General features: G+C 37.7%; 1 protein-coding gene across 2 annotated transcripts in view; it reads left to right on the forward strand.

Annotated features, from left to right (window-relative positions):
* PRRG4 (proline rich and Gla domain 4) overlaps window positions 1-18,961 on the forward strand; it is a 29,412-nt gene extending 10,451 nt beyond the window's left edge. Inside the window, exons 5-6 of one of the 2 annotated variants that reach the window (XM_521881.9) lie at window positions 939-1,071; window positions 14,135-18,961. In XM_521881.9, the coding sequence (XP_521881.4) occupies window positions 939-1,071; window positions 14,135-14,366 (365 nt within the window). In that variant the 3' untranslated portion in view covers window positions 14,367-18,961. The remainder of the gene's footprint in view (window positions 1-938; window positions 1,072-14,134) is intronic. The other variant, XM_009460187.4, reaches the window with a different exon arrangement.
* Window positions 18,962-23,325: the final 4,364 nt, after the last annotated feature.

Genomic DNA, 23,325 nt, shown 5'->3' on the forward strand with positions numbered 1-23,325 from the left:
AAATATTATTAAAATATAAGTAGTATATTTTAAATATTATTAAAATATAAGTAGTATATTTTAAATATTATTAAAATATAAGTAGTATATTTTAAATATTATTAAAATATAAGTAGTATATTTTAAATATTATTAAAATATAAGTAGTATATTTTAAATATTATTAAAATATAAGTAGTATATTTTAAATATTAAAATATAAGTAGTATATTTTAAATATTATTAAAATATAAGTAGTATATTTTAAATATTATTAAAATATAAGTAGTATATTTTAAATATTATTAAAATATAAGTAGTATATTTTAAATATTATTAAAATATAAGTAGTATATTTTAAATATTATTAAAATATAAGTAGTATATTTTAAATATTATTAAAATATAAGTAGTATATTTTAAATATTATTAAAATATAAGTAGTATATTTTAAATATTATTAAAATATAAGTAGTATATTTTAAATATTATTAAAATATAAGTAGTATATTTTAAATATTATTAAAATATAAGTAGTATATTTTAAATATTATTAAAATATAAGTAGTATATTTTAAATATTATTAAAATATAAGTAGTATATTTTAAATATTATTAAAATATAAGTAGTATATTTTAAATATTATTAAAATATAAGTAGTATATTTTAAATATTATTAAAATATAAGTAGTATATTTTAAATATTAAAAAATAAATATATTTTAAATAAATAAATATATTTATATTTTAATAAATAAAAGAATAACCGTAACTAGGGCTTTTAGAAGTGTCATTTAAATTTTTTTCAGGTAGATTCTCTAGCACAAAGACTTGAAAGAAGTCAACATCAATGATTAGATGCTGTATAATGTGTTTAGACCCAGGATTAAATTTGTTGAAATCATAGGTGATGCTATATAGTTGTTATATTTATGTTATTTTAATGATTTATTTTAAGATGGCAACAGAGAGAAAATAGATGTTATGGGCCTTCTGACTGGATTAATTGCTGCTGGAGTATTTTTGGTTATTTTTGGATTACTTGGCTACTATCTTTGTATGACTAAGTGTAATAGGCTACAACATCCATGGTAAGTACTAAGTGAAATTATTTAATTCATTACTAGACATTCTATATTATTATTTTAACAACGGGTCAAGCAAATGGCTGCCTATTTTCTTAAATAAGCCTTTTATTTTGGAAGAATTTTAGATGTATAGGGAAGTTTCAAAGGTTAGTACAGAGAGTTCCCACATATCCGTCACCCAATTTCCCACATTGTTAATATCTTGTATTACCATAGTAGATTTATCAAAACTAAGAAAATGACATTGGTTCATGACTATTAACTAAACTCCAGACTTTGATTTCAGCAGTTTTCCCACTGGTGTTTTCCTTCTGCTGCAGGATCCAGTCAAGTTACCACATTGCATTTAGCTCTCATGTCTTCCCAGCCTCTCTAGTCTGTGGCAATTGTTTGGTCTCCTAATTTAACATTTACATAAACAACCTAATGATGCTATTTCTAAGGTCCTTCGAAAGAATACAAGAAGTTTCACATAGGTCAGCTTCATTTTTCAGTATTTCCTTCTTAAGCAAGAGGCAGATACCAGTGTCTTCACATTATTTCCAGAGGCAAGAAGTCCTATAGTTTACGCTGAGTCACAGAGTTAACAGATCCACATGGCTACCCAAATATAAACAGTGTAACTGGCTTTTAAATTCAACTATTTTTATTAACACTTTAAATTGAAGTTAATAAAATAAAATGCTTACCAATTGAGGATAATAGCACACTGATAAAGCTTCAGAAAGATTCATAAAGGCCATAATTGTTTGCATAATAGAAGCTCAGCATCCCTATTGAAATAAAAAGTACTGATTATCTTCCCAGTAAGTATGGCTGAGTAGGCATAGAAACAATCTTATTAAAAAAAAAAAAAAGCAGCAGATGCTAAACAGGCTATTAGAAATTGATACTTATTTATCACTATTCACACTTTCAAATTCTATGAACAAGCTCAAGGTGGCGATCATGTTACTTTCTTTTATGATAACGATCATTTTACTTATCTTTTCAGCAAAATGGGCAGTGTTTTTGTATCCCTTCAAAAGAATAGAAAGTATTCTTTATCATATATATTAGAAGACTCTTTGTCTTCTAAATTAATAATAGCTTTCAATTCATATCAAGTAAAATTTAAATTTTACATAACAATTGACCTGTATTGTTCAAAAAATGTCAGTGTCATGAAAGACAAAGACAGGCTAAAGAAATAACTGTTCCAAATTAAAGTAAATGACATGACAATTAATGCAATGTGTGATCCTGGACTGAATCCTAGATCAAAAAAATGAATTGCTAAAAAGGAAAATTTGCCTGGCATGGTGGCTCACACCTATAATCCCAGCACTTTGGGAGGCCAAGGTGAGAGGATCACTTGAGGCCAGGAGTTCAAGACTCAAGACCATCCTGGGCCACATAGTGAGACTCCTATCTCTATAAAAAAAAATTCAAAAATTAGCTGGGCACGGTGGCCTGAGGCTGTAGTCTCATCTGCTTGTGGGGCTGAGGTGGGAGGATCATTTGAGCCTAGGAAGTCAAGGCTGGAGTGAGCCATAATTGCACCACTGCACTCCAGCCTGGACAGCAACAACAACAACAAAAAGGAAAATTTAGGAGAAAATTTGGATATAGCTACATATTAGATAATAGTAATGAACCAGTGTTAAATATTCCAAATTTATGTGAAGATCTTTTCAAAATACTTAATTCTGTAGTGGTTCTAAAATTCTATTGGCAGTCACAGTAAAAAACAGAAGATAATTACAACATGGCATCAAAAATTATTTTTAATTGGTTAAATATTTAGAGTTTTTGTCCATTTTAAAAGAGGATTGTACAACTATTCAAGTCTAAATACAATATAAAAATAGGCCTATAAGAAACTGGAAGACTTTAATCACAACTGTTTAATTGGTTTAAAGTTTTTCTTCATTGTTTCATATCCAGATATAAAATGAAAATAGAATGACAAGTATAGGAAGGGCACCAAACTGGGAATTTGGAGGCAAAAATTCTCATGTTAATTTTGCCACTATTTATGGAGCTTGAAGCAAATTCCTTGATTTTTTTAAGATCTTTCCTCATCTAAAAGAGGAATGAAAGGAATAGACTGTGATTCCTCTTAAAGTTCCTTAATATTTTTTTATTTTGCCAAAGATGAGAACAAATTTTTTGCCCTTGATTATATTGTCAGAATTAGAGTTTTTAAAGTTATTTATTAAAAAGAAGCTTGGCTGGGCGCAGTGGCTCACACCTGTAATCCCAGCATTTTGGAAGGCCAAGCCGGGCAGATCACCTGAGGTCAGGAGTTCAAGACCAGCCTGACCAACAAGGAGAAACCCCGTCTCTACTAAAAATACAAAATTAGCCAGGCGTGGTGGCACATGCCTGTAATCCCAGCTACTCGGGAGGCTGAGGCAGGAGAATCACTTGAACCCAGGAGGCAGAGGTTGTGGTGAGCCAAGATCAAGCCATTGCACTCTAGCCTAGGCAGCGAGAGTGAAACTCTGTCTCAAAACATTAATTAATTAATTAAAAACTAAAAAGAAGCTTTTACATATATACACATGTAAATGAAATTAGTAAATATAAAAGATACATTTTCCTCTAAAATTTAATAAAAATATTTTCTCTTGAAGAAAGTGTATTATTATTATTATTTAGAGATGGAGTCTTGCTCTGTTGCCCAGGCTGGAGTGCAATGGCGTGATCTTGGCTCACTGCAACCTCTGCCTCCTGGGTTCAAGCAATTCCCCTGCCTCAGTCTCCTGAGTAGCTAGGATTACAGGTGTGTGCCACCACACCCAGCTAATTTTTGTAGAGACGGGGTTTCACCATGTTGGCCAGGCTAGTCTCCAACTCCTGGCTTCAAGTGATCCATCTGCTTCGGCCTCCCAAAGTTTTCGGATTACAGGCATGAGCCACCGTGCCCAGCCAGAAGAAAGTTTAAAGTAGGTTGTTTCATTTCATCTGGTGTTAATTGCTTAAAAAATCATTTCCATTGTGATAAGAGCATCTGAAAATGTGCTGATTATGGAGGCTAAGGTCTTTAAAAAGATTTTATCCTGTTTTTTGCCTACAAAAGTAATACATGCATTATTTTAAAATTCAAATATTATAGAAAGGTATAATATAAAAAATGAAAGTCCTCATAATCCTACTTTTCAAAAATAACCACTATTATGAATTTGGTATGTAAAACTCCAGATTTTTTTCTATGCATATACTATTCAGTTGGTGCAAAAGCAATTGCGGTTTTTGCCATTTAAAGTAATGGCAATTGCTTTTGCACCAACCTAATAACATATTTTATGTTTTCAAAAGAAATGTTCGTTACATGTCCTCCTCTGCAACTTGCCTTTGGCACTGAACAATATAATTTAAATATATTTCCAGTGCAGTACATTTTTAAAAAATAGTAAAATATATGTAACATAAAATTTACCATCTTAACCGTTTTTAAGTATACAGTTCAGTAGTATTAAGTTGATTCACTGTTGTGCAACCAATCTCCCGTTTTTCTGTTTTTTTTTTTTTAATTTTGCAACAGTGAAGTTCTGTGCCCAGTGAACAAACTGTTTCCCATTCTCCCCTCTCCCTGGGCTTTAGCAACCACTATTTTACCTTTTGTCTCTGAATTTTACTATAGTAACACCTCATGTAAGTGGAATCATACAGTATTTGTCTATTTTTGACTGGCTTATCTAGCGCAGTAATTTTAAATCATTAATAGAGTCTCTTCAAAATGTTTTATTGCAGCATTTCATTTATGTTTGATGAAGTTTTTTTAAATTCTAAAATATAGTAAGATGTGATTCCTTTCTAAAATACATTAGTCCTAGCCCAGCTCCTGTTTCTGGAAGAGACCACCAAGGTGTATTCTCCCTATCCTAGAAATAGATACGGTATAGTGGTTCACTGTGTGAGCTCTGGAGCCAGACTGCCTGGATTCAAAACCCTGGTACGCCACTAACTAGCTGTTTGACTTTGGAAATGTTACTTAAACTTATACTCTGCCTCAGTTTCTCTGTGAGTAAATTGAAGGTAATAATCTGAGTCACCACATTACATAGTTCCAGAGAGTTGCCATTCACATGGGCTACTGTATGAATGGTACCCTCTGGTTTTGTGTAGTATGGTAGCTCAGATAATAACTGTATGTATGTCATAAGGGACTTACAGGATTTAAATGACGTGATACACAAAAAGTACTTCAGAGAGTGCTTCGTAGCAAGAGTAGCAAGTACTCAATAAATGTTAGCTATTATTATTATTATTATTATTATTATTATTTTGAGATGGAGTCTAGCTCTGTTACCCAGGCTGGAGTACAGTGGCATGATCTCGGCTCACTGCAACCTCTGCCTCCTGGGTTCAAGCGATTGATTCTCCTGCCTCAGCCTCCCAAGTAGCTGAGATTACAGGCATCTGCCACCATGCCCAGCTAATTTTTGTATTTTTAGTAGAGACGAGGTTTCACCATGTTGGCCAGGCTGGACTTGAACTCCTGACCTCAAGTAATCCTCCTGCCTTGGCCTCCCAAAGTGCTGGGATTACAGGCATGAGCCACTGCACCCGGCCCAGCTATTATTATTATGAATTTGCAAACTAAGATTTTTCTAAAAAGCTTTCACTGGAATGTTTATGTATTCCCATCCAATATTTGTATTTCTTTAAAAATATGTCTAGACTGTAAATGAACTGCAGATTCTCCAGTGTTCATATAAAATTAAAACATATTATCAGGAGGTAATATAGATAATCAGAAAGTATTATATTGCAAATAAGTTTTCTTCAAATTTGGTAGATCTACAAAAATTTTATTTGGCCTATGAAATCTCCCTAGCTTACCTGACCTTTACGATCTTGTAAAAAAAATAAAAATAAAAATAAAAAATAACTCCCTTAGCTGTATTTATAACCATCTTCCACATCACCTGCTGTTGCTAACCATATACTGTACACCACTTTCACACTACCTTCTCATTTAGTACTCTCAGTATTTGTATAGTGTATTATGGCACATAAAGGAGATTACATGGAGTGATTACCATTTGAGTGAGGCAACTACATAACAAAAAAGCAACTTGGATATAAACTTGTAAGATAGAGAACACTCGGCTGGGTGCGGTGGCTCACGTCTGTAATCCCAGCACTTTGGGAGGCCGAGACGGGCAGATCACGAAGTCAGGAGATCGAGACCATCCTGGCTAACACGGTGAAACCCCGTCTCTACTAAAAAAAAAAAAAAAAAAAAAAAAAAATCAGCCGGGCGTGATGGCGGGTGCCTGTAGTCCCAGCTACTTGGGAGGCTGAGGCAGGAGAATGGCGTGAACCCGGGAGCTTGCAGTGAGCTGAGATTGTGCCACTGCACTCCAGCCTGGGCAACAGAGCAAGACTCCGTTTCAAAAAAAAAAAAAAAAGATAAAGAACACTGTTCTTATAAATGGCTAGGAATGTCAAGCAGGCATACCGTCAGTGTGGGATACAACTAGTCACTTTGGCGGACATGGGTTTTAGAGGAATTAACTAGGAAGGGGTGTTTCAAGAAAGTGGACCCACAGGAGCAAAGACAGGTACTACCAAGGCTCATATAGGAGATGATAAGCAAAATAGTCTTGACCAAAGATTTTTTTAAAAAATAATTGTAAGCCAAGGCCAGGCACGGTGGCTCATTCCTGTAGTCCCAGCTTTGGGAAGCCGAGGCAGGAAAATCGCTTGAGCCCACGAGTTTGAGATCAGCCTGGGCAACATGGCAAAACCCCATCTCTACTAAAAATACAAAAAATATTAGCCAGGTGTGGTGGTGTGTGCCTTTATACCCAACTACTAGGCGGGCTTAGGTGGGAGGAGCACCTGAGCCCAGGAAGTGGAGGTTACTGTGAGCCGTGATCATGCCATTACACTCCAGCCTGGACAATGGGAGAGAGACCCTGTCTTAATAATAAAAATAATAATGATAATAATAATAATTGTAGAGACAGAATCTCACTATGTTGCCCAGGCTGATCTGGAACTCCTGGCCTCAGGCAATCTTCCTGCCTCTGCCTCTCAAAGTGCTAGGATTACAGGCATGAGCCATGGGGCCAAACCCTTGACCAGAGATTTAAGACCTGTGATGAAGAGTAGTGAGTGACTTGGGAAATGTTGTATAATTGGAATGGCAGCCACGAATTTACATTTGAGTTGCCAGACATGAGGTGGACCACTTAAGCAGAGGATTAAAAGGAAAAATAGCCTTTGGGGAAGGTTTTTGAGAATGTGGTAATATACTAGGTTCTAGGAACACAGCGGTGAGTAAAACAAGCATAGTGTCTGCCCCCATGGCTCTTATAGTCTGGTTTTCTTAAGTAATGTGTACTAGAGCTGGGAGAAACAGGAAGACAGAGAAAAACCAATAAGGATGCTAGCATGGCAATTCAGATGTGAGGTAATGAGTTTGAACCTGTCTTCAAGGAAAAAGAAGTCGTAGAACTTGATGCCTGATTAGAAAGAACTTGGGGCCACGCGCGGTGGCTCATGCCTGTAATCCCAGCACTTTAGGAGGCCGAGGCGGGCGGATCACGAGGTCAAGAGATTGAGACCATCCTGGCCAACACGGTGAAACCCCGTGTCTACTAAAATACAAAAATTAGCTGGACATGGTGGCACACACATATAGTCCCAGCTACTCGGGAGGCTGAGGCAGGAGAATTGCTTGAACCCGGGAGGCAGAGGTTGCAGTGAGCCGAGATCCCACCACTGCACTCCAGCCTGGCGACAGAACGAGACTCTGTCTCAAAAAAATAAAGAAAGAAAGAACTTGGGAATGTTGGAACAATATGACTTGAACCTAAGCTTCTGTGCTGAAGAAATATATATATGGAAGCTGGGAGCAAGAAAACAAAATTTGGATTTGACAGGACAAAATGGTTCGTATTTTATTTTATTTTTTTTTTTTGAGACAGAGTTTTGCTCTTGTTGCCCAGGCTGGAGTGCAATGGCAAATTACAGGTGTGAGCCACTGCACCCGGCCAAAATAGTTTATATTTTAAAGATAGCTCAAGAAAGGATAAAACAACAAAGAGACTAATAACCCACTTTTTTTAGTGAAGGACTTGAATGGACATTTCTCTAAAAATATATGAATGGCCAGCAAGCACTTGAAAGGTGTTCAATGTTGATATTAAGGAAAGGGAAATTAAATCAAAACCACAGTGAGAGCCAGGTGCAGTGGCATGCACCTGTAATTCCAGCTATTCTAGAATAGCTGGAATAATAATTTTTAAAATAACAAGTATTGGCGAGGATATGGAGAAATTGGAACCTCATATTCACATTGCCAGTAGGAATGTAAAACGGTACAGCCACTGTGGAAAAGTTTGACAGTTCCTCAGAAAGTTAAATGTAGAATTACTGTATGACCCAGCAATTTCACTTCTAGATTTGTATCCAAAAGCATTGAAAACAGAAACTCAAACAGATACTTGTACACCAATGTCCATAGTAGCATTATTCAAATAACCAAAGGGTTGATGGAAATAGCCCAAGTGTCCATCAAAATGTGGTATATCCATGCAATGAAATATTATTCAGCCATAAAAAATAATGAAGTTCTGATACGTGCTACAATATGGATGAACCCTGAAAACATGATACCAAGTGAAAGAAGCCAGACACAAAAGAACAACTGTTGTATGATTCCACTTATATGTAATGCCTAGGATAGGCAAGATCTAGGATAGGCAAATTCACAGAGACAAAAAGTAGATTAGAGATTACCTTGGGCTGGGAGGATAGGGATGTCTTAGCCTATTTGTGCTGCTATAGCAGAATACTTGAGACTGGGTAATTTATAAGGAACAGAAATTTATCTCTTGTAGTTCTGGAGGCTGGGAAGTCTAAGATCAAGGGACCAGCAGGTTGTATGTCTCATAAGGACCCAGTCTCTGCTTCCAAGATGGTGCCTTGAACACTGCATCCTCTAGAGGGGAGGAACATTATTCCTCACATGGCAGAAGAGCAGAAGAAAGAGAGGGCACTACTCCTGCAACCCCTTCTTATAGCAGCATTAATTCATTTATGAGGGCAGGACCCTCATGACCTAAAAGCCTCCCAAAAGGCCCCACCTCCTAGTACTGTTGCATTGAGGATTAAGTTTCAACATGAGTTTTGAGCGGGGTAAAAACATTCAAATCATAGCAAGGGGAATGGGGAGTTATTGTTTCTTATGTACAGAGTTTCTGTTTGGGTGATGAAAGGGTTATGGAAATAGATAATGGAAATGGTTGCACCTTGTGAGTGGAATTAATACCACTGAAATGTACACTTATGAATGATTAAAATGGAAAATTTAATGTTTTATATATTATATGTAATGTTATATATTGTATATAATATGTGTATATGTATACATATATATATATATGTACATACCAGCCACAAAGTCTTTTTACTTGGAAAACAAAAAAAGAAAGGGTAAGAATTTGGCCAGGGGTGGTGGCTCATGCCTGTAATCCCAGAACTTTGGGAGGCTGAGGCAGGCAGATCACCTGAGGTCAGGAGTTCAAGACCTGCCTAGCCAACATGGTGAAATCCCACCTCTACTAAAAATACAAAAATTAGCCAGGCATGATGGCAGGTGCCTGTAATCCCAGCTACTCGGGAGGCTGTGGCAGGAGAATCACTCGAACTAGGGAGGTGGAGGCTGCAGTGAGCCGAGATGGCTCCATTGCACTCCAGCCTGGGCAACATAGTGAGATTCTGTCTCAAAAAAAAAAAAAAAGAATTTAAGGCAACAGGTGTGAAATTAAGATTCACCTATTGGAAGATTAAAGGTGAAGTCATGAGGGTCGGTAAGTTCTCTAAGTGTAATAAAGGAGCTGGACACAGTGTCTCACGCCTATAATCCTAGTACTTTGGGAGTCCGAGGCACATGGATGGCTTGAGCCCAGGAGTTCAAGATCAGCCTGGGCAAGATGGTGAAACCCCATCTTTACCAACACAAAAAATAGCCTAGTATGGTGGTGCATGCCTGTAGTCCCAGCTACTTGGAAGGCTGAGGTGCGAGAATCGATTGAGCCAGGGAGATTGAAGCTGCAGTGAGCCAAGATCACGCCACCACACTACAGCCTGGGTGGCAGAGCAAGACCCTCTCTCAAAAAATAAAATAAAATAAAGTTGGCCGGGCATGGTGGCTCATGCCTGTAATCCCAGCACTTTGGGAGGCCGAGACGGGCAGATCACGAGGTCAGGAGTTCGAGATCAGCCTGACCAACATAGTGAAACCCCGTCTCTACTAAAAATACAAAAAATTATCGAGGCGTGGTGGTGCATGCCTGTAATCCCAGCTACTCAGGAGGCTGAAGCAGGAGAAACGCTTGAACCCAGGAGGCAGAGGTTGCAGTGAGCCCAGATTGCGCTTCTGTACTCCAGCCTGGGAGACAGAGCGAGACTCCGTCTCAATAAATAAAATAAAAATATAAAAAAATAAAGTAAAGGGACAGAAGGGAAAAGGACAAAGCCCCTAAAGGATGCCCACAATAAAGGTGCAGAAAGAAGAGGAGCTGCCAGCAGACAGAAGAGGAACATAAATGGTCATTCTAGCCCCATGCTGGAATTCTTGAAAAGTTCCCCAATGCATTATGTGAATTATGGGCATGAACTAAGGAGTTTGTCCCTATAAAGCCTATAAAAAATTTGAGAAGTTAGAGAAAGTAAGGAAGAATTTGTTTAGCAGAGCTCTATTCATTTCCCCTATTTAGCAGACAGGAAATGAGCAAGGTCTTTCTAGGACTTTTCACTAAGATTTTATTCAGTGTGACTTTCTCCACAAGCTGGGAGTAATCCACAAGATAATGAAGAAATAGGCAAAATTTGTCTTTAGAGGTTCTTCTTTTCTTCTTTTTCACCTCATTCACAATGTTTTTCAAAAAAGTTCACGTATGTCCTCATATGCAATAGTTTCACTCAATGACTGTGAATAGCACAGTCATTATTTAGTGTCCTCGTGCTTACACTTTCTTCTCTCCCCTGCTTTTCTTCATTTTCCAACTTTTCTGCGTCACTATGTTTTTCACCTTTTGCCTTTTTTTTCCCCTGAAACATTTCTAGCTTCTTCCCTGCATAAGGGATGGAGCAGAATTCGAGTGCAGGAAGTAAAGTGGCACTGTGATTATGACATGTCTTCCGGGTGTGTTATTATAAAATTTAAAACCCTGGATACCTTTTATTTTAAAAGTACGATTAGTTATACTTAACATTAGCACAGTGTAATGCTTCTTGTTCACAGATCATCTTTATATCCATTGTCTCACTTTGTTCCCCTCAGCAACTCTCTGAGTTTCAGAGGACATTCCAAACTTGGTTTACTAGACATTCTCTTATGTTAGCATTAACTAGTAAATACTTACTAAAGTACTTTTCATCTATTGTCCCAAGAAATTCTTCCAGCAGAGTTATTTGTTTCTATATTTTGCAAATCTGAAAGTAGGGGGAAGGACAAAGAAGCTGAGAAAGAAAAGAGTAAAAAATAAGATCATCGTCAGAAAAGTTTGCCTCATTCATCTGTAAAAACAAGCCAAGAGGCTGGCAGCGGTGGCTCACGCCTGTAATCCCAGCACTTTGGGAGGCTGAAACAGGTGGATCACCTGAGGTCAGGAGTTCAAAACCAGCCTGGCCAACATGGTGAAAACCAGTCTCTACTAAAAAAAATACAAAAATTAGCCGGGTGTGGTGGTGGGCGCCTGTAATCTCATCTATTCAGGAGGCTGAGGCAAGAGAATCACTTGAACTCAGGAGGTGGAGGTTGCAGTGAGCTGAGATTGTGCCATTGCACTCCAATCTGGGCAACAGGAGTGAAATTCAGTCGCAATAATAATAATAATAATAATAATAATAATAAACCAAGAAATGAAAAGACCTTTTCATTTCTTAGTTCCTATATTTTGTGGAGGAAAACAGGCATCATAGGATGTTGCCAGTTTGAGATGTTATTAGTGCATACTTTCTGATTTCAGTCATGTAAGATTGTGATGTGTAAGAAAACACTGTGTAGATATTTAATGACTGATGTAATTATTACATTGTTTCCATACATTAAATTTTGAAAGTCAACATGTAAAAATTTATTTATTCAAATAAAATATCTGTCTCCTCCTTTATCTTGTAAGCAAACGAATAGAACTTTTCATCATGAGCTAATGAATGTGGCAAGTGACTGCCTACCATGAATACATTCCAGATTTCTGACAGAGGAGGAATTGTGTTGAGCTCTCTAAGTAAACTTGTGATCCTCTCAGTCACCTCTCAACTATTGAAGGGCCAATTATCCAGTTCCTAGATTTACACAGACCTTTTGCTTTTCTTCTCTCTCGCAATTTTTCTCTCTCCTTCCCTCCAATTCAGATCTCATTATTACCTCAAAAGGAAAAATGGTGCTCTAAGAGACATATTGACTGATTTAATTTGGAAAAGTTGGCAGTATTTTGGGCCTGCTAAACTATTTCTTGATGGGAAGAATATTGTAAATATTGACTAGAAGTTAGGGGTTATCTATGCATTTTTTTCCTTCTTCCTTTTTTTGTGGGTACATAGTAGGTATATATATTTATGGGGTACATGAGATGTTTTGATACAGGCATGCAATGTGAAATAAGCACATCATGGAGAATGGCTTATCCATCCCCTATGCATTTTAATTATTTCATTAGCCATAACTATAGGAGGTTAATGTATGTATAGATACTTTATAAATAGCCTAAATAGATTGATTTATTAATGTCTAAATCATAATTTGTACTTCACAAGTGAGAAAGGAAAACCATAGGTTTAAGACCCCAGGCCCATGTTGCATTTCATTGGCTGACAAGGTTTAGTGAAAATGGTGAGACTTGAACTAAGCCATATATATTTTTTTAAGTGTTAGGCTTAGATTAGAGCTGAGGGGAGAAAAGATGATATTTGGAGAAAGGGAATGATACTAGTGAAAGCACAGAGAAGGGCTGAGAACTTACTGCCCATGCAGGGGAGTGTAAAGAAGCTGCCTTGGTAGAGCAGAGAGCTGTAAAAAATAAGGTGTGGCTGCAGTAAGAGAGGCTTTGAAGAGAAGGCACGGGACTTAGAACTTGACTCAGCTGGAAGTATGCTGCGGGTTTGGCTTCTGAGGAGAAGAATGACGTGAAGAAAGTACTGCTTAGGAAGGATTGGCCAGGCAGCAGGACTGCAGGAGGGAATGGAGGAGAGAGACAGGCATCAGCCTATTGTGATTACCTCTGTGACATCTATTTCCTTGGTCTGGAATTGCGCCACCTTTCAACAAAGCCTGAATTTGGTTTTGGTTTCACATCATACTTTCAAAAAGTTTTAATCCAGGAGTAAGAGAAAAGGGAATTCACTTGTTTTGAGTCCTTTTTCTAGTGCACCAGACACTGCTAGAAGCTTTCCATGCATCTTGCTCAATCCACACAAACCAACTCTGTGGAGACAGCTGATATTAGCCCCATTATAGAGAGGAGAAAATTGAGGTCGGTAACTTGCCTTTGGTCACATAGTTAGGAAATGACAGGATCAGATTTCTCTTTTTTTTTTTTTTTTTAGATGGAGTCTCTCTCTGTCCCCCCAGGCTGGGGTGCAGTGGCGTGATCTCAGCTCACTGCAACCTCTGCTCCTGGGTTCACGCCATTCTCCTGCCTTAGCCTCCCGAGTAGCTGAGACTACAGGCACCCGCCACCATGCCCGGCTAATTTTTTTTTTTTTTTTTTTTTTTTTTTTTTTGTATTTTTAGTAGAGACAGGGTTTCACCGTGTTAGCCAGGATGGTCTTGATCTCCTGACCTCGTGATCCGCCCGCCTCAGCCTCCCAAAGTGCTGGGATTACAGGCGTGAGCCACCACGCCCGGCCCAGGATCAGATTTCAAACCCATGTCTGACTCAAAGCTCTTGGTCTTTCCACTGTACCAAGACTTTCAGAGTCTGGGGGTAAAATAAAACTGTTATATTAATACCTTGTGTTTAATGTTTATTAAGATAGTTGGTTGGATTTTTAAATATTGTCATCTCAACCTAAAAATGCTACCTTTCCTAGACCTAAATGTTGTCTCTCTGCTTAGCTCTTCAGCCGTCTATGAAAGGGGGAGGCACACTCCCTCCATCATTTTCAGAAGACCTGAGGAGGCTGCCTTGTCTCCATTGCCGCCTTCTGTGGAGGATGCAGGATTACCTTCTTATGAACAGGCAGTGGCACTGACCAGAAAACACAGTGTTTCACCACCACCACCATATCCTGGGCACACAAAAGGATTTAGGGTATTTAAAAAATCTATGTCTCTCCCATCTCACTGACTACCTTGTCATTTTGGTATAAGAAATTTGTGTTATTAGATAGGCCGGGCATGGTGGCTCATGCCTGTAATCCCAGCACTTTGGGAGGCCAGGAGTTCGAGACCAGCCTGGCCAACATGGTGAAAGCCGGTCTCTACTAAAAATTCAAAAATTAGCTAGGCGTCATGGGGCATGCCTGTAGTCCCACCTACTTGGGAGACTGAAGCAGGAGAATTGCTCGAACCTGGGAGGCAGAGGTTGCAGTAAGCTGAGATCACGCCACTGCATTCCAGCCTGGGCGACAGAGCAAGACTCCATCTCAAAAATAAAATAAAAAAAGAAAGAAAGAAAGAAAAGAAGAAGAAAAGAGAAGAAGGAGAAGGAGATGAAGGAGGAGGAGGAGGAGAAGGAGAAGGAGAAGAAGAAGAAGAAGACCACAAAAGACATGACTATCCAACTTTTTATGACAAACTGCAAGGAATAAAGGAAGAATAAGTCCATGTACTGTACCACAGAAGTTCTGTCTGCATCTTGGACCTGAACTTGATCATTATCAGCTTGATAAGAGACTTTTTGACTCTATATCCTTGCAGTTAAGAAGAAAGCACTTTTTTGTAATGTTTGTTTTAATGGTTCAAAAAAAATCTTTCTTATAAAGAGCATAGGTAGAATTAGTGAACTCTTTGGATCCTTTGTACAGATAAAGGTTATAGATTTCTTGTGTTGAATATTAAAAAAGCAAGAATGTCTAACCATTAAGATTATCCAAAGTCAGGCTGGGCGCAGTGGCTCACGCCTGTAATCCCAGCACTTTGGGAGGGATAGGTGGGCGGATCACCTGAGGTCAGGAGTTTGAGACCAGCCTGGCCAACATGGCAAAACCCCGTCTCTACAAAAATACAAAAGAAATTAGCCAGACATGATGGCGGGTGCCTCTAATCCCAGCTACTGGGGAGGCTGAGGTGGGAGAATCGCTTGAACTCGGGAGGTGGAGGTTGTAGTGAGGCGACATTGTGCCATTGCACTCCAACCTGGGCGACAGAGTGAGACTCCATCTCAAAAAAAAAAAAAAAAAGATTATCCAAAAAGATATTGGACCTACTCTTTCTTAGGATTTTTTTGGCGGGGGGTTAGAAATACTTCACAGAATTTGACATTTCAGTATAAATCTGTGACCTTAATATAATCACTTGGTTTTATATGTTAAATTATTGCACAGCAGTCATCATATTTTGCAGAGTTTAGTTCTTAACTCTTGCTGTCAGTCATGTTTTATTATAGGTAGTGGGGTCAGTAGTTTTCTTCTTCTAAAAAATACTATTTGCTATGAAGTTAGTTCTTCAGAAGATACAAGTTTGCAATGAAAAGGATTTGCAAGGGTTGTTATGCTATCAAATAAACAGACCTAAAATCTAGGAGACACTAGACCTTAATGAAGTTGCCCCTGTTACTGATTAGTAAATACTCCCATCTTCGTTGCAAAATTATCTCTCTGTATAACTACATATGATTATTTTGAAATTTGTTAAACTTCATAATAGTTTGAGAATGTGGAAAAAGTAATTTGCTTTTCTGCTCTTAAAATAATATTGATTAATGTTACCAGAAACCTTTTGCATCTCTTAATATGTCTGAACACAAAAGGAAAACACCATAGTCATATAAACCCATTCTTTGTCTCTTCTTCTAAATCATATGTATAACCAGTTTTTCCTTAAGAATGTAGCAGCATATAAGCTATAAATTTCTGGAGTATATGCACACAAATTTATCTGGGTGGGTATGTAGGTATATGTGAGTTTGTTTCCTCTTCCAGGAGCTCAAGAAATAACATACTCCTGAAAAATAGAATAGAAATTTCTGTGCTTTATGTTTTTGCCAGGCATTACATTTTCTTATCATTTAGGATCACTTATAAAATGATCATTGTTTATTTTGTTTTATAATTTTTACAGGAGTGAGACTGCAAACCCACATGTTTGATAGTTCCTACCAAATTAAAAGTTTAGAAAGCATAAATCATATTACAGTGCATATGTGAGTGTAAGTCTCTCTTTTAAGATGCATCATCTTAAGGCAGATAAAAGTAAGTCCTTAATCATTACAGACTGCCAAAGACTTTATACTTTTAGATTCTCAGTCTCTTTGTTGCTTGTTGCAAATAAATCATCTAGCAACATTTACATTTAATTAGGAAATCTAACTTGCTTTTAAAAGTTACCCACGTTGCATATAAAAATCTTGCTATTCCTTGTGTCTTGGCTTTACATAAGCACTTTTGCTCATGTGACTTTGCACTTTGCACTTATTTTAATCCTCTTTAAAGGGCTACAGGCAAATTCTACTTTGCCATAATCACACTAAGGCATGGAAGAACAACTTGCCCAGAATCTAGCAGGTTGGTGACAACTGGGTTTAGAATGAGTGAGCACACTTTTCTAGTCCCATGTCATGCCTATAAAATTACACTGCCTCGAATTATGAAATTCAGGGATCTTGTACATAATTCTAAGTTTGGGACAGAAATTTACAAGCATTTCTCATATATACATACATTTATATATGTACATGTTACATATATTTAGATGTATTCTCATATACATATGAAAATATTTATGATGAATAGAATTATAAGATATGTATGTATCTTGCACTGAATCATAATTTGAAATATTTCATGAATTCATTTACTTCTATTGACTCCCAAAATTCTAACTGCAAGCTAGCTTCAGAACCTGTGAGAACCCCACCCTACCCAAGCAGCTGCCTAGATTTGTCTACTGCTATCATTTTGTGTAAAGCAGTTGCTCTAACTTGAATGAGTCTAGAATTCATCATTAAGATTGTGATATTTATAGAGCATCCAATGTGGAGATCATGATACTTTAAATATAAAAAGGAAAATATGATAGAACTGTTATTGACAAATGCTTATAATGATTGAAGGGAAAGTATCTCAACATTGTATCAGTCACATATATTTCTGTTGCTTTCACCATTTTCTATTCCTGTTGTAAGTTTGGTGGTAGATTTATTGTTTTGTTTGGTTTATCTGTTTTGTTTGTGTTTTGTCTCCTGGCAATTGATTAGTGTTAATCATTAAATCTATTTTGACACAAGGTTTTATATATAATTAGATCAGTTTTCCACTTTATTACAATTAAGAAATGAGTAAAATATGGATATAAAAGGAGAATTGGATTGAAAAGACAAATACACATTTACAAGGTCATACCTTTGGTAGGACAGACAATTCTATATAGAATATTCTCTTTTGATAATGAAAAAAATTAAAGAGAGCACAAACTTTGACTGTGTCAAAGTATTTTTATTTTTAATTTTTTGAGACAAGGTCTTGCTCTGCTACCCAGGCTGGAGTGCAGTGGTGCAATCACAACTCACTGTAGCCTGAACTTCGGGGCTCAAGCAATCCTCCCACCTCAGCCTCCTAAGTAGGTGGACCACAGGTGCACCTCAGTACACCTGGCTAATTTTTGTGTTTTTTGTAGAGACAGGGTTTCACCATGTTGCCCATGCTGGTCTCTAACTCCTGAGCTCAAGCAATCCACCCACCTCGGCCTCCCAAAGTGCTGGGATTACAGGCATGAGCCACCACACTGGCCTGCTGTGTCAAAGTTTTGCATCTTTTTTTTTTTTTTTTTCCAGAAGGAGTCTCACTTTGTCACCCAGGCTGGAGTGCAGTGGAGTGATCATGGCTCACTGCAACCTCCGCCTCCCAGGTTCAAGGATTTCTCCTGCCTCAGCCTCCTGAGTAGCTGCATTACAGGCACCTGCCACCACGCCTTGCAAATTTTTGTATTTTTAGTGGAGATAGGGTTTTGCCATGTTGGCCAGGCTGGTCTCAAACTCCTGACCTCAGGTGATCCGCCCGCCTCAGCCTCCCAAAGGGCTGGGATTACAGGCGTGAGCCACTGTGCCTGGCCCCAAGTTTTGCGTCTTTTAATGCCCTCTGAACAAATACATAGAGAAAACTCTCAGAACAATTAAAACCTGCAGAGCAACAGTGTCCTCCATGTCTTAGGTTTCAAGTTTGCCTCTAAAATTCTAATCCAGATTTTTCTACTTCTCAGATAATTTATGTGTGTGTACTCTTCCTAGACGTACAAGAGACTTTTTAATGCTAAAAGATTTGTCAGTGCTTAACAAAAACTCAATTTCACATTACTCATATTGTTTTTGTTTTAATTGAATGTGAATTAAATTTTTATTAGTTATTTGATTTGGAATGTTATGTATGCCATTAACACTATTAGGGGAATCTCTAGCATTTCTGTATTTTTAAAGAATTTGATTCTTTTGTAGATTCTGCCTGTGTGGTCATTTTAAAACATGTGTGACATATATCAGTAACTTCATTCTTCTATATTTTGTGTCTCCTCCAACCTCCAACTTTTCTTGTTTTTTGAAAAATGTTTCTCTAACACCTCAACAGTTTAAGGTAATTTAGTACACATATATCAGTATTTTTGTGATCTGAAAAAGCAACCCATTTTCTAAATTCATATTTTTCCTAAAACTTTATTATGTTTTTATTTTAAGAGGTTTCCTGTTATATACACTTTTTACACATGCAAATAAACTTTATACCAAGTGAATATTTATTGCTTGTTTCATTTAAGCATTCTTCCTCATATAATGGCACATAATGAAATATGATATTATATTAATTAAATTTGAACAACCCATTGAGTGTTTTCAAACAATATTTATAGCATGATGTCAATGTATATCTTTCACCCAATGGGGCTAGCATTCTATTTAGACAATTTAGTTGCAGTTGTGAAAGTGGTATTTTCTTTAACAAAATTTAAATATTTAATATAGTGTTTGAGGCAAATATATTACTCCTTAATACTAAAGTTATTTTTTGAGCTATATCTATACATAATTGAAAAAATCAGTAGTAATGTTATGCTAAATTATAAGAGTAATATAGCAAGACTTCCAGCTTAAAAGAAGTAATACGAAGTATCATACACATAAGTGAACATTGATTATTATTCAGTATTATTTAATGTTAAACATTTAGACCACCTTAAATTTTTTTGGATCCAAATGAGTTAGACATGAATGTTAATATTTATACTCCTTAAAATTACTTTTATCAAGAGAATGAGAAGACAAGCTACAGACTGGGAGAAGATATTTGCAAAAGACATGTATGATAAAATGTGTCCAAAAATAAACAAAGACCTCTTACAACTTGACAACAAGAAAACAAACAAGTCAATTTAAAAATGGGCAAAAGACTAAGACACTTCACCAAAGAAGATATGCAGATGGCAAGAAAGCATATGAAATGATGTTTGACATCATAGGTTATTAGGGGATTACAAATGAAAGCAACAGTGAGATGTCACTACACACCTATTAATATGCCCCAAATCTAAAACACTACCACCACAAAACATCCTGCTGGTGAGGATGTGGAACAACAGGAACTCTTGTTCATTGCTGGTGGGAATGCAAAACGGTATAGCCACTTTGGAAGACAGTGGTAGTTTCTTACAAAATTAAACATACTCTTACCATATCATCCAGCAATCATGCTCCTTACTATTTACCCAATAGAGTTGAAAACTCAGGTCCACACAAAAACCTGCACACAGGTGTTTGTAAGCAGTTTTGTTCATAATTGCCAAAACTTGGAAGCAACCAAGATGTTCTTAAGTAGGTGAATGGATAAATAAACTGTGGCACATCCAGACAATGGAACGAAAAAGACTTTCTAATTCTTTTTTAGAGACAGGGTCTCACTCTGTTGCCCAGGCTGGAGTGCAATGGTGCAATCATAGCTCACTGCAGCTCACTGCAGCCTCAAACTCCTGGGCTTACATTATCTGCTCACCTCAGCCTCTGGAGTCTCTGGGTTTACAGACTCTAGGAGTATGACTTTTTTAGATTCCACATATAAGTAAGATAATATGATATTTGTCTTTCTAGGCAATGCAAGTTAGCATGTATTGAACACTATACTAGTTTTCTATTGCTTCATAACAAAATACCACAAATTAGCAGCTTCAGACAACACACATCCCACAGTTTCTATCAGAGTCCAGGCACAGCTTAGCAGAGTCCTCTACTTAAGCTTTGACAGGGATGGAATCAAGGTGTTGGCCAGGTTTGGAGTCAAGGTGTTTTCATCTGGAGGCTTTACTATAGAAAACTCCACTGGGAAGTCTCTCTGAATTATTAGCAGAATTCATTCTGATGCATCTGTAAGACTGAAACCCTTTATGGGCAGGAAACAATAAGGCAACCATAGGTCCAGAAGCTGCCTGCTGTTCCTAGAAGCTACCTGTAGTTCCTTGCCACATCAGCTTCCTCCGCATGGCCCTCACTCTGTCAAGCCAGCAAAGAGACCTCTAGAGTGTGCCTGCTATAAAATGAAGCCTTATATAATATAACATCTTCACAAGAGTGACATCTCATCACCTTCTATTGGTTAGAAAGAAGTCATGGGTTTTATTAACTCATCAGGAGAAGATTCTACAAAGGAGTAAATACCAGAAGTGAGCAAGCCTTGAGAATCACTTTAGGTTCTGTCCACCAAAGGCCCTATCATGTGCCAGTTTCTAGGCCTTCGTGTGCCTTCCATATGATCTTTCCTTTCATATAAGCATATTTAAAAAGTCTTTCAGGCTGGGCGTGGTGGCTCATGCCTGTAATCCCAGCACTTTGGGAGGCTGCGGTGGTTGGATCACCTGAGGTCAGGAGTCGGAGACCAACCTGGCCAACATGGTGAAATCCCATCTCTACTAATAATACAAAAATTAGCCGGGCATGGTGGCATAAGCCTGTGATCCCAGCTACTTGGGAGGCTGAGGCAGGAGAATCACTTGAACCTGGGAGGCAGAGGTTGCAGTGAGCCAAGATTGGGCCACCACACTCCAGCCTGGGTGACAAAGCAAGACCTTGTCTCAAAAAATAAATAAATAAATAAATAAAAAGTCTTTCAATTGTAAAGTCATATAAATATCATATAACAACTAATGCTAATATCTTATTGTTTCTTGAAAACTTTGTAATGTCTCACTATTTACTAATTTTACCTGTTCATTTTTCTACAATTCCTAGCATTAAATAGCCATAAACTGATTAAAGTGCTTATATCAGAGACAATAAATTGAGAGCAGCTTGGGAAACTGGTCCTACTCCTTAGCTGACCAAGGCAGATTTACCCAGATGGAAAGGAGCTGAAGAAGATCAGATCAAACCCACAGTCCTAGCATATCCCTGAATGTCTTCTTTACCCCACATTTGATTTATAACATGGCTGTGTATCGTGTTCTAGGTTAATAATCATTTCCCTTGGCATTTTGTAGATATTCCTCTAATGTCTTCTAGCATTTGATTGCAATCAAGAGTTCTAACAATAATTCTGATTTCATGACTTTGCACATGACCCTTTATTTCCCACTGGAACCTTTCAAATCTTTTCATCCCTGGTGATCTCAAATTCATGAGTCTGTCCAGGCACAGTGCCTCATACTTCTAATTCCAACACTTTAGGAGGCTTGAGCCCATGAGTTTGAGACCAGCCTAGGCAACATAGTGAGACCTTGTCTCTACAAAAAATTTTTTTAAAAATTAGCTTGATGGTACAAACTCCATACTACTCTGGAGGCTGAGGTGGGAGAATCACCTGAGCTTGGGAGGTTGAGGCTGCAGTGAATTGTGATTGGGTCACTACACTCCAGCCTGAGCAAGAGAGCAAGACATTGTCTCAAAAAAAAAAAAAAAAAATAGCTGGGTGCGATGGCTCATGCCTGTAATCCCAGCACTTTGGGAGGCTGAGGCAGGCAGATCTCTTGAGCTCAAAGTTCAATATCAGCCTGGGCAACATAGTGAAACACATCTCCACCAAAAATACAAAAAAAAATTAGCCAGGCATGATGGTGCCTGCCTGTGGTCCCAGCTACTCGGGAGGCTGAGGCAGAAGGGTCAACTGAGCCTGGAAGGTGGAGGTTGCAGTAAGCCGAGGTTGCAGTGAGCCAAGATTGCACCATTACATTCAAGCCTGGGTGACGGAGTGAGACCCTGACTCAAAAAAAAAAAAATTATGATTCTGAGGCTTGGGATAAGTTTTCATTTATTGTTCATGGCATCCAATGCCCCCTTTCACTCTAGAGATCTGTGCCCTCCAATTCTAGGAAATATTCCTGTGTAATTTTTTGCTAGTTTCCTTACCTTTGTTTTCTCTGCTTTTTCTGCGATTCATATTGGCTGAATATTGTACTTCCTTGATTGATCCACTATTTTCCATTTCCTTCTCTATTCTACTTTCAGCATAAGTGTAACTGAACCCAGGTTCAACGGCTTGCTGCTAGAAAGCCAGACACAAGAGACAAGGGTTGATGGGAGGAAACCAGGTTCATTCAGAAAACCAGCAAAATTGACAAGATGGTGAACTGTATGCTAAAGCACCATCTTAAATTTTCAGGTTGGCTGGAGAGTTTTTATGGGAGGGGAATAAAGTGAAGAGGAGGGGGTTGGGATCAAGAGGTGACCGAGGACTGCAGATATCTGGGCACTAGCAAGGGTCAGAGGAGGTTGGAAACTTCTTTGTCCTTGGTCAGTTCACAATGCTCCTGTAAATCTTTAACAAAACATAGTTAGTTGTTTAGATACTTACCCTTTAATCCCAGACTTAGTTGTAAAAATTACATGATTACTGTTTTTGCATATTATTTCAGTGCTCTAGAATTAGCTGGAATGGCGAAAGGCCACTTAAACAAAAATTGAGTTAGTTATGTTAGTTCTTTGCTATTTCACTGTTACAATTCCCCACTGTGAAAGGCTCATTCCACAGTCTTGTGGAATTAGGGACAATGGGATGTTGTCTCTCATCTGGCTACTCCCTGTTGAACAGGGTTCATGTGGGGCAACTGTGAAACAAAACCATTTGACCTGGTAGCAAGCTGACGTTCAGGTCCTTGTTCCTTTCAGGTTTTTAGGA

The sequence above is a fragment of the Pan troglodytes genome, chromosome 9, assembly GCF_028858775.2.
Source record: "Pan troglodytes isolate AG18354 chromosome 9, NHGRI_mPanTro3-v2.0_pri, whole genome shotgun sequence".
NCBI classification, from domain to species: Eukaryota; Metazoa; Chordata; class Mammalia; order Primates; family Hominidae; genus Pan; species Pan troglodytes.